At 39.0% G+C, this 13,285-nt stretch overlaps 1 protein-coding gene across 5 annotated transcripts; it reads right to left on the bottom strand.

Annotated features, from left to right (window-relative positions):
* Window positions 1–2,276: 2,276 nt before the first annotated feature.
* On the bottom strand, window positions 2,277–9,309 carry kynu (kynureninase). Of its 5 annotated transcripts, none has more exons than XM_026364386.1 (14): window positions 9,219–9,309; window positions 6,998–7,201; window positions 6,784–6,904; window positions 6,608–6,690; window positions 5,010–5,071; window positions 4,775–4,846; window positions 4,552–4,626; window positions 4,209–4,355; window positions 3,994–4,092; window positions 3,835–3,908; window positions 3,577–3,629; window positions 3,279–3,358; window positions 2,967–3,197; window positions 2,277–2,494 (listed from the first exon to the last, which is right to left on the bottom strand). In XM_026364386.1, exons 2-14 carry the CDS (start codon window positions 7,164–7,166, stop codon window positions 2,375–2,377), a joined length of 1,386 nt encoding a protein of 461 aa, XP_026220171.1. In that variant the 5' UTR covers window positions 7,167–7,201; window positions 9,219–9,309; the 3' UTR covers window positions 2,277–2,374. The 5 variants fall into 5 exon arrangements, with proteins under 5 accessions (XP_026220171.1, XP_026220168.1, XP_026220169.1 ...); XM_026364383.1 differs by lacking the exon at window positions 9,219–9,309 and adding an exon at window positions 8,090–8,332; XM_026364384.1 differs by lacking the exon at window positions 9,219–9,309 and adding an exon at window positions 7,973–8,068.
* Between the last annotated feature and the right edge of the window lie 3,976 nt (window positions 9,310–13,285).

The following is a 13,285-nucleotide window of genomic DNA, read 5'->3' as shown; positions in this document are numbered from 1 at the left end:
TTGTAAGTGTATGTATTTATATGTATATGTGATCCCAAAATACTAATTCTTGCTTTATTTCAGGGAATGTGCATTTGTGTGTAGACATAGCTCCTTGTTCATTTGCTGAACCCTTTCATGAGTGTTATCAATTACATTTTCTTTCTTTGGGTTTCATATTTCTAATATTATTAATAATACATTTATTTATAGAGCACTATAAGTGCTTCACAAAAGAAACAATATTTCTGTATATTTTATAATAAAACGGCACAGAAAACCATCTCAACAGCAATTCAGTTTACTGTATTTCTATGACAGTAATAACACCTTTGTAATGGTGTAGAAGCATAAATGTAATAACACATGCATAATCCCCAAGCGGATCAATGAAGTATTTCATTATTATCATCATATCATTATCATTCGTTGATCAGAACTGTAATAAGATGCAAAAAAAAGTGCATTTTGGCTTTTTGTTACATTATTGTTATTATTCATTTATAACATGATAACAACAAACATATAATAACATGTTTATAGCACATGTGTTATAATGTGCAAAAAATATGCGCTTTGGATGCATTACTTCTTTGCATCTCATTACACACATGTAACTTTATTACAACCTTATTACACACATTATTACACTGTTATAAATGTGTAATTACACATGTGTAATAAGATGTGTAATGAGATGCGTAAAAAATAAACGCCAACATGCATATTCTTTGCATCTCATTACATTCATGTTATTACAACTTTTTTACAACCTTATTACACACATTATTACACTATTATAAATGTGTAATTACACATGTGTAATAAGATGAGTAATGCGATGCGTAAAAAAATAAACCCCAACATGCATATTCTTTGCATCTCATTACATTCATGTTATTAGAACGTTATTACAACTTTATTACAACCTTAATACACACATTATTACACTGTTATAAATGTGTAATTACACATACATAATAAGATGTGTAATGAGATGCGTAAAAAAAATAAACCCCAACATGCATATTCTTTGCATCTCATTACATTCATGTTATTAGAACGTTATTACAACTTTATTACAACCTTAATACACACATTATTACACTGTTATAAATGTGTAATTACACATACATAATAAGATGTGTAATGAGATGCGTAAAAAAATAATCCCCAACATGCATATTCTTTGCATCTTATTACATACATGTTATTGCAAACTTAAAACAGTCTTATTACGTGCATTATTACACTGTTATAAATGTGTAATTACACATGTGTAATAAGATGTGTAATGAGATGCAAAATGAGGGCATATGTTTTGCATCTCATGAGATGTGTTATTATTTGTGTTTATACTTGTTTTGTTTACATTAGCCTGTGGCCCCTTTACCCGTACAATTGATATATTGGACATTAGTCTTCCCTTATCTGAAGTCACAAATATCTTTTTTTTAATATGCTTTAATCAAATACGGTAAATTTACTTTTTTATTTGTATCTTTAAGACAACTGAAGTATTTTGGAACAGTTAATTTAGCTCAACGCAGACAAAGTTTCTTTGCACTTTTGCCCTCAGATGTTGCGTGGAGCCCATGGTCATCATTAAGACAGTAAATCTGCATATTCGTTTTTTTAGTACAGTCACTTTATGCTTAAGTAGCCTGAGGATAGACAATACCCACCCTCTCTTCAATTATTTATTCTCACATAACCCCAAAAAGATGACAAATGCTAATTCTGGTCCTTTCCCCAGCTGGGCACCCAAGTGCTCATTAGTTTTAAAGAAGGTTAATCCATTTAGGTTTTGCATATTGATATGCCAATTACATCTAATCGTGGAATGGGCATCCGTCAAGGTAATAGTGCATAAACAAATGCAAGAACATTAGGAAGAAGTCAACGTTATAATAAAGTAGGTGTTAATTGGTGAGGGGAGGACTGTCAGCTAACTCATGTGTGTAATGCACAGCCGGTTGATTTTTTTGTTCCCCTAAAACCATGTCATTTGTAAATCCCATGCGGTGAGCTCTTTAAGTGTCACACCCTAATGCTCGACTGAAGAGGGGCTGTAAGTTTGACTTTCTGACGTAAACCAGACCGGTGGACTAAAGAACTGACCCATCAAGCATCCTGGTATAACAGTTGGCCTTAGGCCTACCCTTCTGTACTTCTCTGTATTCAAAGTGTTCCTGTGAATTCTGTATAACAGCCAGACGACAAAGGACAAGACAGTTCATGCTAAAGAAAGACACAAAAGAAAGACATCGTCCAACTCAGAAGACTGCTCCTTAAAACTTTATTTAAGACAACTCTTAAATATCACTTAGACCAAGATGAAGTATGAGAAACCATGAAGCATTTATTACAAACCACGTGGTTAAAGCAGATTTATTCAGTGGCTCGCGGCAGCAAGAGCCAATCCCAGTGTTTCTATGAAGCGATGAACGTCACTGAAGGAGTTGTAAAGCGGCACAGGAGTAATTCGCAGCACGCTGGGTTCCCTCATGTCACACTGAAGAACAGGAAAGAGTAAAAATATTAAAGTTCACTTCTGTGTGTGACATTTGTGCTGCGACTTTACAGAATTATATGTGTTTTTTCTCCCAGTGTTTGTTTGGTTTGGTAATTTCTTAATGAAGCACAGGGAAAGGTGATGAATGCAGCCGCCCATGATGAAAAGTAAATGAAGAAGGCTGAGTAAAAAGATAAGTGGGTTTGAATAGGTGGAAGAAGTACCCAGGTGATTTAGGACCAGTAATAATGTTGTAGAAACTGTTAAAGAAATAACAAATCAGAAAAATAACAAGTTATCAAATTAGTGTAGTGGAGTAAAAGCCTCTGAAATGCAGGAAAATGTGGAAAGTGTGAAGTGGCAATGCAAATACTCAAGTGCAGTACTTAAATACATGCACTGTATTTAAGTACTTTCCACCACTGTTAAAGAGTGTTAATAACATCTAGTTTAAAAATACTGTGTGACTCACGGTGACTCCCCTCTTCTGAATCTCCTCAAAGATTTTTCGAATGGGTACAGAGAAGCAGAGTGAGAGCTGACATCCCCTCTGCTCGGGATCCAACGGTGTGATGATGCGGACGTGAGGTTTGTGCGGCTGGTTGGGGTCCTCACTGTAGTAATGCTGGATCAGATACTCCAGGTAACCTGTCAGCAGGAGGGACTTCCTGCGAATCGCCTGCATGCTGGTCATGTGAAACACCTGGAAAATAAAAAGGGCCAAAGTTAAACTGACATCACCCAGAACACCAGTTTATTTGGTTAAACCGTTTCACTGCAGTACCTCTAAACTGGCCTGCAGGGGGCAGATCAGCAGGATGGGCTGGTTTGACAGTCTGAAGCCACTCACACCAGACAGCAGCTCTGAAAACAGAAGAAAGGAAAATATGTTTACGCATAGATAATTCACAGGATCAACTACAAACCAAACCTCTGTGTATATATAAAGAGGTATGAAGGTCATTAGTGTCTTATTCAGGACACAGCAGATGTCATATCCAACGAGACCACAAGAGGACAGCATGTGTTAGATATAAACATGGAAGATTGAGTGCAAAAATAAAAGTCTGAAATTTCCCAACCGCTCTTCGCCTGGAATCGTGTGTTCAGGTCGTGTCCCCACCACCCCAACAACCTGCAGGTGAAGTTACAGCAGGAGAGAAACACTGTGCAATTATCTTCTACTTATTTAACAATGTGTGATCACTTAGGCAACACTTTTTAAATGGTTATTTATTCCCTAGTAATTATGAAATGAGGACATTTTAACCTATGAAATGTTCATTTTAAGACTTTGAGCTGTTTTATCAGTAAAAGTAAAGTAAAAAATCTTCACTTACGCTGGTTTGATGGTGTCTTTATGTTTCTCGTGGACAAAGGCTCCAGCTATACCACCAGCACCTGAATTTAGATACTGTAAAAACACAGGAGGTCGTTGCATATATAAAATAAATCCACAGTTGGATTTGGTCGTAGTTGTAGTTTCTTGTCAAGTTCACCTTGTAGGAGCACCAGCAGGCGAAGTCGACTCCCCAGTCGTGCAGCCTGAGCTCCACGTTTCCAGCTGCGTGGGCACAATCAAAACCGACGTAACAGCCCTGACGGAGAAACAGGAAGAGATAATGTTGTCAAGTTAATAACTGTTATTAGTTCTTCTATGTTTTGTATCATGATCAACTCCTAAATAATCATATTCATTGTCCCATTTTTTCACCTTCCTGTGTCCGGCCTCAGTGATGGCGGCCATGTTGAACAGCTGGCCTGTGTAGTACTGAACTCCGCTGAACATCACCACAGCGATGGAGTCGCCCTCCTTCTCGATCACCTCCAGGATGTCCTCTGTTCTGAGAGTCTCTTCGCCCTGACCAGACAGGAAGCAGATTGTGTTACTAGATATTTGTTGACCGATCCAAAGTTAGTTGTGTTATGTACGTAGAAACATCACAGCAGAGAATCAACTTCCAATAAAAATAAATATCCCAGTCGAATGTTGCAGAACTTCCTAATTTACTATGATGTGAAAACTGCTGTGGCTGATCAGATGTTGTTGAACATACCGGTCTGGGTGATTGCACCAACATGCTCTGCTGAGGGTCGAATCCTCGCAGCCGGATTTGAGATTCAATAGCATACTGAGGACAGAGGACACGAGTTAAGACAACAACCATGTAGTAAAGATGGCTTTGTGGATCCTAAAGACACAGGTTTTTATAGAAAACTGCTATTTTACTGTCAGTATGTGGGACCTTTAGCCACAGGAACAAGCTGCTCTTTACTCACATGATCTGAAGGAAACGCTTTATCTTCGAGGAGGATTTTGTGCCGAGTTGCTGTTGGTTTGTAGAAGGAAAGCTGCACAATAATGAGAAGGTTTACAGTTTCCCTTAGTTGTTCCTTCTTCTTTACAAAACCAAAAAAATTGTATTATTATAATAATTATAGTTTTTTTCTCAACACATATTTAGAAAATGTCTCAGAGTGTACAGCGCTGAAGGATTAAATGACTGTGTCTTACCAGCAGAAGATGTAAATTAACTGTCAGACCATTCATCAGCGCCACTTCTTCAGTTTTAGCTCCTGTAACAAACAAAAACAACACGAGTCGTCTTCTCATTTCATTTTTCGATCCACAGCTTCATTTTATTTTAGTTTCTTAATAGTGAAGCATATATTCAGCATTATATGTTCACACAGTGTTTTCTACTGACCTCACATATACTTGTTTTTAATTCACCCTAAACAAGCACAGACTAAATACTCTGCCTCATACCTGCATTAAATCTTACTTCTCTTAATCCATTACCGCTCTCTGCACCTTTAAATCCTTGAAACCTGTCATCATCTGTTTGTTAGACTATTTATCACCTCATCTGAATGAAATACCTGTTCTACAAGTAATGTCACGTGGTGTTAGAATAAACTGTGTGTGAGAGTTTAGGCAGACTACTAATGATCAGACTACTAATGATCACACTACTAATGATCAGACTACTAATGATCAGACTACTAATGATCGGACTACTAATGATCAGACTACTAATGATCAGACTACTAATGATCAGACTACTAATGATCAGACTACTAATGATCGGACTACTAATGATCAGACTACTAATGATCGGACTACTAATGATCGGACTACTAATGATCAGACTACTAATGATCAGACTACTAATGATCAGACTACTAATGATCAGACTACTAATGATCAGACTACTAATGATCAGACTACTAATGATCAGACTACTAATGATCAGACTACTAATGATCAGACTACTAATGATCAGACTACTAATGATCGGACTACTAATCACTTCTGTTTAGCAGAGCTGGGTCCACAGGCACCCAGGACCAACACTTCATCATCATCCACATGTTCCATAAAAAAGTATCCACCAACATGCTAACTGACCTCAATGAGGCAGCTCCTTGCCAGTTACACCGTTTGATGCTACCAGCAGCAGCAAAGTGCTCAACTATCAACCAGCCAAGACGTCACCGTCCTCTCCCTCATTTAACAAGTAACAAATCACACACTCCTATTTACCTGACTAGCCCGCTAAGCTAATTACCATGCTAATCATGTGCTATTGCTGTCTGGACCACCTGGTTGCAGTGTTGGCCATGTTTTTCACTTCCTGTTTTAGGCTCCGCCCTCTTTTACCCACCTGTAACATCTTCTTATAGAGAAATGTGTTATTTTGGTATTATTGTTATAGTGGAAACCAACTTTTCCAGAAGCTTTCTGTGGTTACCAGTAAAGTCAGATTTCGTAAAGTGTGCAGGTCAATATTTTAGTGTTTCGTCTTGACATCAGAAACAGAACGATGCTGTGACTGTGGCCTACAAAAAAAGAACATTTACAGTAGATCTCAAGACGTTATGATGGTGAAGAAGATACAAAACACCAAAGATTATCAGTTATCTTTCTGCTCAAATTGGTGCAACTTTTCATCTCAAAGTGTAAATTTATTTATAGGAAAGTTAAATGTACTCATTTCAGATCAGCCTACGTAGAAACAATGGTTGTGTAGCTAAGTGGAGTAAATGTACAGAGCTGAGGAGAAGAGCACTCAGACAGACGGACTTTACTTAATACAATATATCTCTTACCAACAATATTAGCCATAAGGTTCTCTATGGTGTTTTCAGCCCATGCCCAAGGTCGAAGGCCTTTTTCATGGCCATGAACACCCCTGGAGAGAAGAGTTTATAATTTGTTATATCAAATAAAATGAATCTCTTATTTTAATCCTTATAGTTTAAATGAACTGAAAGAGTTCACGTACATCTTAGCCCACTTCTCCAGCTCCTCATCCAGGTACTTCCTGGCCATTTTTGGCTGGAGCCCCAAAGAGTTTCCAACAAGGTAGATGCAGTCCTTGGTGCCATCGACCAGCGACAGATCAGCTACAGAAAGAAAAAGCAAGAATCCAAATCATTTTCACATAATTCCTCTAATGCATAATGAGCTGCTTCCTCAGACACTGCACACTGACTCACAAGGAGGTAAATCTGCAATTCTGGGCACCAGGAATTTCTCTCTGAGATGTCGCAGTTTGTCATGTTTGTCAAGGTACGAAGCCACTTCTGCAGACGTTGGACTGCAGCCCAGCGAGGCTGAAACTCGCTTCAAAGTTTCTCTTGGAGTTAAACCAACAAACTCTTCCATTACTGGGGAAGTAGTGTGTTTGTGAGGCCGCTAACCTGCAGAAGAAATACAGTACACCACCATTTTAAACATGTTCGATCCCCTTAAAGAATCAATTCCACCAGTGTTCCACAAATACCTTCCACATATCACTGTCAACCTTTTCTGGTCTTTAAAACTAGTTGGGTCCCACAAGCTCATGGTCCCAGTTATTATTATTAATAAAAATAATCATTATTATTGATATTTTATTAATCCCCTTGGGAAAAATCTTTGTGGACAGACTGCTGCCTTTAGGTGCCAAGGGTTTGGGGTTCAGTGTCTTGTCCAAGGACACTTCAACATCAGGCCAGGAATCAGGAGTGAGCCGGGAAGCATACTTCACTTACAGTTGCTCAAAATCCCAATGTGGCTCTCTGAAACCTGCAGAGACTCTCAGGTTTGAAGTCTAACTCGAGATCTACAGTAAGCTGAGTCACAGTGGTTAACAGGCTGTGATGTGTACTACATTAAAACCAGGGATACTGCACGTCATCCCCTTTATCTAAGCTTGTCTGTCTAACATTCGAACAACTCACAATCAGTTAAAGGCAAAAACACACAATGGCAGAAGTAATCTTTGAAAACAGACAGAGAAATCTCATCCATTCAAAACTAAAAACTGCCTATTAAGGATTTATTTGAATTGAAGTGGTTTTATCTTTCCAAGTCATCATGAATCAGTTTTGCTGTCCTGCTCAATTGGTCTTTGACTTTGTTCAGCTTCTATCGATCATCACGTACCTTTAAACAAACTCTCCTTTTCATTGAAACATGGCAACACTTACTGTGACCTGGTCGTTTTGTAGTTCAATACTAAAATGATCCACTCTTGCAACATCACTTGCATGGCCGGTCACTCGTTCTTTCATAAAGCATGTGATGCACTGAAAGCTGTAACTCACCGTTGTATCAGCTGGTTTGCAGACGAGCTTCCTCTCTGCAGACGGTGATCAGACTGAGTGAATCCTCGACTATACAAATGCTCTTTAACCTCTTTGTGTGGAGCCTCAGGTTAATGATTGTTCTACTGAATCAACCTCCAGCTTGAGATAAAACTACAGCAACAACACTAGGTGTCCTGTATCAACTCCTGACTAATCAGATTAATTCCTGTCATTAAATGCTTTTTCTGTGCAACAGGCGTTCAAGAGGGAGTTCCCTATTTTTACAGTTTCACTTTCATCTGTCAACATGAAAATACATGCTATAATATTCCACAGGAAATCACCGTCAAACATGTTATTTCAAAATCTTATTCAGACATGGACGCAGAGTTTGTATTATTATTATTCTACACAAAAGTTCCAGCATGTGTTAGATTGTCTGGGCAGGTACCTTTTTACTTTGTACCTAAAACTGAACTCTTCCAAACCTTCACCTTAAATTTTTATAAATAAAAAAATACTTGCACTAATACCCTGTGAAACTGAAGCAGCTCTTCCTACAACACTTTAAAGTAAAGTTCTTCTCCTTGGATTTGATATTGTGCCTTGTTCAACTTGACTTGTATGTTACTTTGGATAAAAGCATCAAATATTAAATGTAAATATTTTTAAAATATAAAAATGAATCACTGAAAAAAACATTCAGATAGCTCATGTTGTGCTGAAAACACAATCACTTGCTTGTACTTCACAGTTCTGACTTGTTATTCAATGAATAATAGAAAAAACGGAACAGAACTTTTGCAGCTCCATTAGTCAGAGTTAATAAAATTGGACTTCACTTTTAAATCTGTAGTAGGAAGAATGAAGTTCAGACTCTGATTAAATGTCTGGTGGGAAGTTAAACTGCAGGCAGCTCATTTCCTCCTGTTCGATTTTCCACTACATCTCCACTAGATGGCAGCAAAATATTATCAACACAAAACAAGTGTCTAGAGCTGATGATAGAAGGGATTTGATGTTTAAATAAGTCTTTGTGCATGTTCTGGCTTAAAGTTTCTATATGTATGTATGAATCGACTGTAAGACACTAAATAACTAGATCATGTCAGATTCTAAATCTCCAGCTAAAAGTGAACTTCCTTACCTTCTTATCGTCCTCATTGTTCCTCCTCACAGATCACTGAACCGTCTGCGTTGATTTCATCACGTAGTCACAGCTCCTGCTCCTGCTGAAGGTTAGATTTTCCATCCACTGTGCCTCACACCTGAATTAGATCACAAACATATACCCCACATTAAATGCAGTTTGATGATGTTTAAAATACATTTGAATTATATTTGATAAGAAGGACTTCACTTGACGAGAGCCAATCAGAACCCAGAGCTGCAGTGATGAGTGGTGGTTTGAGTCAAATATCTTGAAGTAAAACTGACTTTTCCTCACAGGAAATTCACACTGGATCAGGGACAAGTCTCTGGTTTGGGAAATGTCTCATAATCAAATATGACACAGTGTGAAAAGCCGACGCCACTCGTACTCTGACCTATAGTATGAATGAGTAACCAGGCCTCAGTGTGTGAAGTGTCTCAAAGTGAGGACAGGACCTTCTGCCTTTTATGTTTTGGTTGAATTTGAATTCTTTACTACAGCGGTAGTCAACTTCAACTGCTGCTTGTTTGTGGGTCTCTGCCTTCAGCTTAGTCTTCATCATCTATTGGATTAACAAAAATCTCAACCAAACACACTCTGTGTAAATAATCTGAATCTGACACTGACCTTCACAGACGACGAAGGTGTTTGACTCAAAGCGCATCGACTCAAACACTCGAGGAAAACACTGCACCAGGGGAAGTCGCGACTCACTCTTCACGAAACACTCGGTTCTGAGCAGCACAGAGGAAAAACTAAAAACATGTTCGTCTTGTCCTCATGGATCAAACCTGGTTTAGTTACTTCAAGAAACTCAAACCTGTAACAAAGGGCTGAAGCATTAATGTTCCACCAGGAACCAAACCTGAGTAAATCAACTTGGAACATGCTAATAAACTTTTTAAACTTGCTTTAACAGGTACAGCAGCAGTGAAACGCTCTAGTAACCCTTCTTCAACCTGGTGCTGCACCTGTACTTTAACACAGACTCCATCTGTGGAAAACAAACACCAAACCTGCATCTGCAGTGGCGTTTCTCTGCATCCTGAGAGTTGATGTTCTCTACATGTTTGTAGGAATTCACATTATGTAGTTAAAATCTAAATATATCCCCAACATTCGAGTATTCCTCTTCCATATATTTTCTAGATACAGGACCCTCAGGTACCTTCACTTCTTAGTTTTGTTATGTTGCAGCCTGATACTTGTTTAAATCCATTATTTCTCATTCATTTACACTCAGTACTCCATAATAACAAAGCTAAAACTGATTATGAGAAATGTTTGTAAATGTATGAAAAGGTAAAAATGGAAGTATCACGTTGTCATAAGTAAATCAGACCCTTTGCCAGGAGCTGCCTGGAGAGCTCAGACACAGGATTATTGATACAGATCTGGGGACGTCTACAAAACCTTCTGCTGCATTGAAGGTTCCCAGGAGCACAGTGGCCTCCATTATTCTCAAATGGAAGACGTTTGGCACAACCAGGACCTGGTCACCCAGCCAAACTCACTTAGCGAGAGAGGTGACCAAGAACCCGATGGTCACTCTGACGGAGCTCCAGAGATCCTGCGTGGAGGTGGGACGACCTTCCACTAAGAAAAACACCACTTCAGGCCTCCACCTCTGGGCTTTAGTCACTTCCATTCCTGCCCTAGTTCACCTGCAGATCAACACATCAGCAATAAACACAGAGTTCACTGACCAGTTTGTTTGCTTCACCAGCTTAAGGTCAAAGTTCACACACTTTCTCTATGACTCACCCCAATCACTGAAGCTTGTAGCATTTATTTTGCAGCAGCCTCCTCATTTCATATTCATATTTGTACTTATTTGTATGAAAACATAAATTGCACTTGGCAGTAAAACCCTGGAGTCAATGATCCAGATCCAGCCTGATCTTTACCTGCAGAGCAGAGTTCAGGTTAATTATTAGGAAGAAGCCGACATCTCTGTGTTGTATAACAGGATGCAGAGGAAACCAGAGCAGGATTAATATGCACACATGTGGGAGGACACTGTGTCATGATCTTTTACACACACTCTAAATGAACAATTCAAAAGCTAAAACTCTCTTCATGTCACTTCCAACTATGATTAAAGTCTCATCTGACAATGTTACAGATCAATATGTGCAACTTTCTTTAAAATGTACATTATAAGTCACTATAGGTGGGAGTTACAGGCAGTTTGATGGATTAAAGTCACAGAGCAGTGTTTCACAGGACCTGGTGAAAATCTATGAAAAATAAAAACACAACAATCAAGTGTTTTTGAAACATATATAACATGAACTGACAGCAGTTTTAATGTTTATGAACTAAACAGTTCATTCTAATATATAAAGCTCATATGGCAAGACTTTTAATTTCATCTGATTAAATGTCTGGTGGGAAGTTAAACTGCAGGCAGCTCATTTCCTCCTGTTCGAGTTTCCACTACATCTCCACTAGATGGCAGCAAAATATTATCAACACAAAACAAGTGTCTAGAGCTGATGATAGAAGGGATTTGATGTTTAAATAAGTCTTTGTGCATGTTCTGGCTTAAAGTTTCTATATGTATGTATGAATCGACTGTAAGACACTAAATAACTAGATCATGTCAGATTCTAAATCTCCAGCTAAAAGTGAACTTCCTTACCTTCTTATCGTCCTCATTGTTCCTCCTCACAGATCACTGAACCGTCTGCGTTGATTTCATCACGTAGTCACAGCTCCTGCTCCTGCTGAAGGTTAGATTTTCCATCCACTGTGCTCACACCTGAATTAGATCACAAACATATACCCCACATTAAATGCACAGTTTGATGATGTTTAAAATACATTTGAATTATATTTGATAAGAAGGACTTCACTTAGTGACGAGAGCCAATCAGAACCCAGAGCTGCAGTGATGAGTGGTGGTTTGAGTCAAATACGTTGAAGTAAAACTGACTTTTCCTCACAGGAAATTCACACTGGATCAGGGACAAGTCTCTGGTTTGGGAAATGTCTCATAATCAAATATGACACAGTGTGAAAAGTCGAAGCCACTCGTACTCTGACCTATAGTATGAATGAGTAACCAGGCCTCAGTGTGTGAAGTGTCTCAAAGTGAGGACAGGACCTTCTGCCTTTCACTATTTCTGGATAAAATCCTCCATCCACACCAACGTGTTTTCACTGTATTCAGAGCACCACTCCTTCAAACACCACCCATTCTGTTCCCTGTAGCTCTTATTACATAATATACAGTAACTTTAGGAAATGTCAGTATCATCTTATGAGGTTTAGCCTCAGAGGATGTTAATCCACACTGACACGTACTCTACACTCACTCTAATAATGAACTTTGTCTATTCACTCCTGAAATCTGACTGTACTAGACCTCCACCTGCTCCTTTGTGACCTGCCTGGTTTAAGTAGCTGCTTTTAAACAGAGCAGAGGCTCAAAGTCGAAGTCAGCCTTTAGGAGAAATGATGAAGACGTCAAGCTGACTGACCTCTGACCCCGTCCACCCTGCCCTCTAATTTTACAGATGCTTATTGATCGTGTTTGAGTCACAACCATTTTGGCTCAGAACAAATATGAAACCTTAAGAAGTGAGGAGATCATCTGCGTCTGGAACTAATAATGACAAACGAGCTTCTCGAAGACAAACTGACATAAACAAAGCACCCAGTAAATAAGTGGGTGCCCCCCTGCACCCATAAAAACATCACGTCATTAGACATGTGCTAATAAAACGTACGCCACGTTTGGAGGAAGCACAGGTTTTGAAAAGTCGAGCCTGCAGACATGTTGAAAATGACTCAGAGTTCCTAAAAGTCCAGAAACAATATGGTCCCAAGATGTTTGGGGGCAGTGGGGCTGCTGACATGCCTCTTGTATGTTCCTCCCTTGTTTTTCTCAGTCCAAAGAGCATGTGTGACATCTGGAAGCACTCAGGAGGCGGGAGTGAAACTCCCCCTCTTTGTCGTGTCTCAGGGCTGAAACATTAAAAGAGGCGGCAGATAATGTTTTCTCACCCGTAAAGACGCTTCAGCGAGGAGCCGCCACCACCAGAGCTGCTGCAAGA

Source organism: Anabas testudineus, chromosome 2 (genome assembly GCF_900324465.2).
Source record: "Anabas testudineus chromosome 2, fAnaTes1.2, whole genome shotgun sequence".
NCBI classification, from domain to species: domain Eukaryota; kingdom Metazoa; phylum Chordata; class Actinopteri; order Anabantiformes; family Anabantidae; genus Anabas; species Anabas testudineus.
This window is presented reverse-complemented; position numbering and strand designations above follow the sequence as displayed.

Excerpts from the sequence above, each read along its gene's own strand:
- kynu (XM_026364386.1), bottom strand. The coding sequence starts at position 7,166 with ATGGAAGAGTTTGTTGGTTTAACTCCAAGAGAAACTTTGAAGCGAGTT. Across the intron at positions 6,691-6,783 it reads CTGGAGAAGTGGGCTAAGAT|GGGTGTTCATGGCCATGAAA; the intron begins GTACGTGAACTC and ends TCTTCTCTCCAG. Across the intron at positions 3,909-3,993 it reads CCTGCTGGTGCTCCTACAAG|TATCTAAATTCAGGTGCTGG; the intron begins GTGAACTTGACA and ends GTGTTTTTACAG.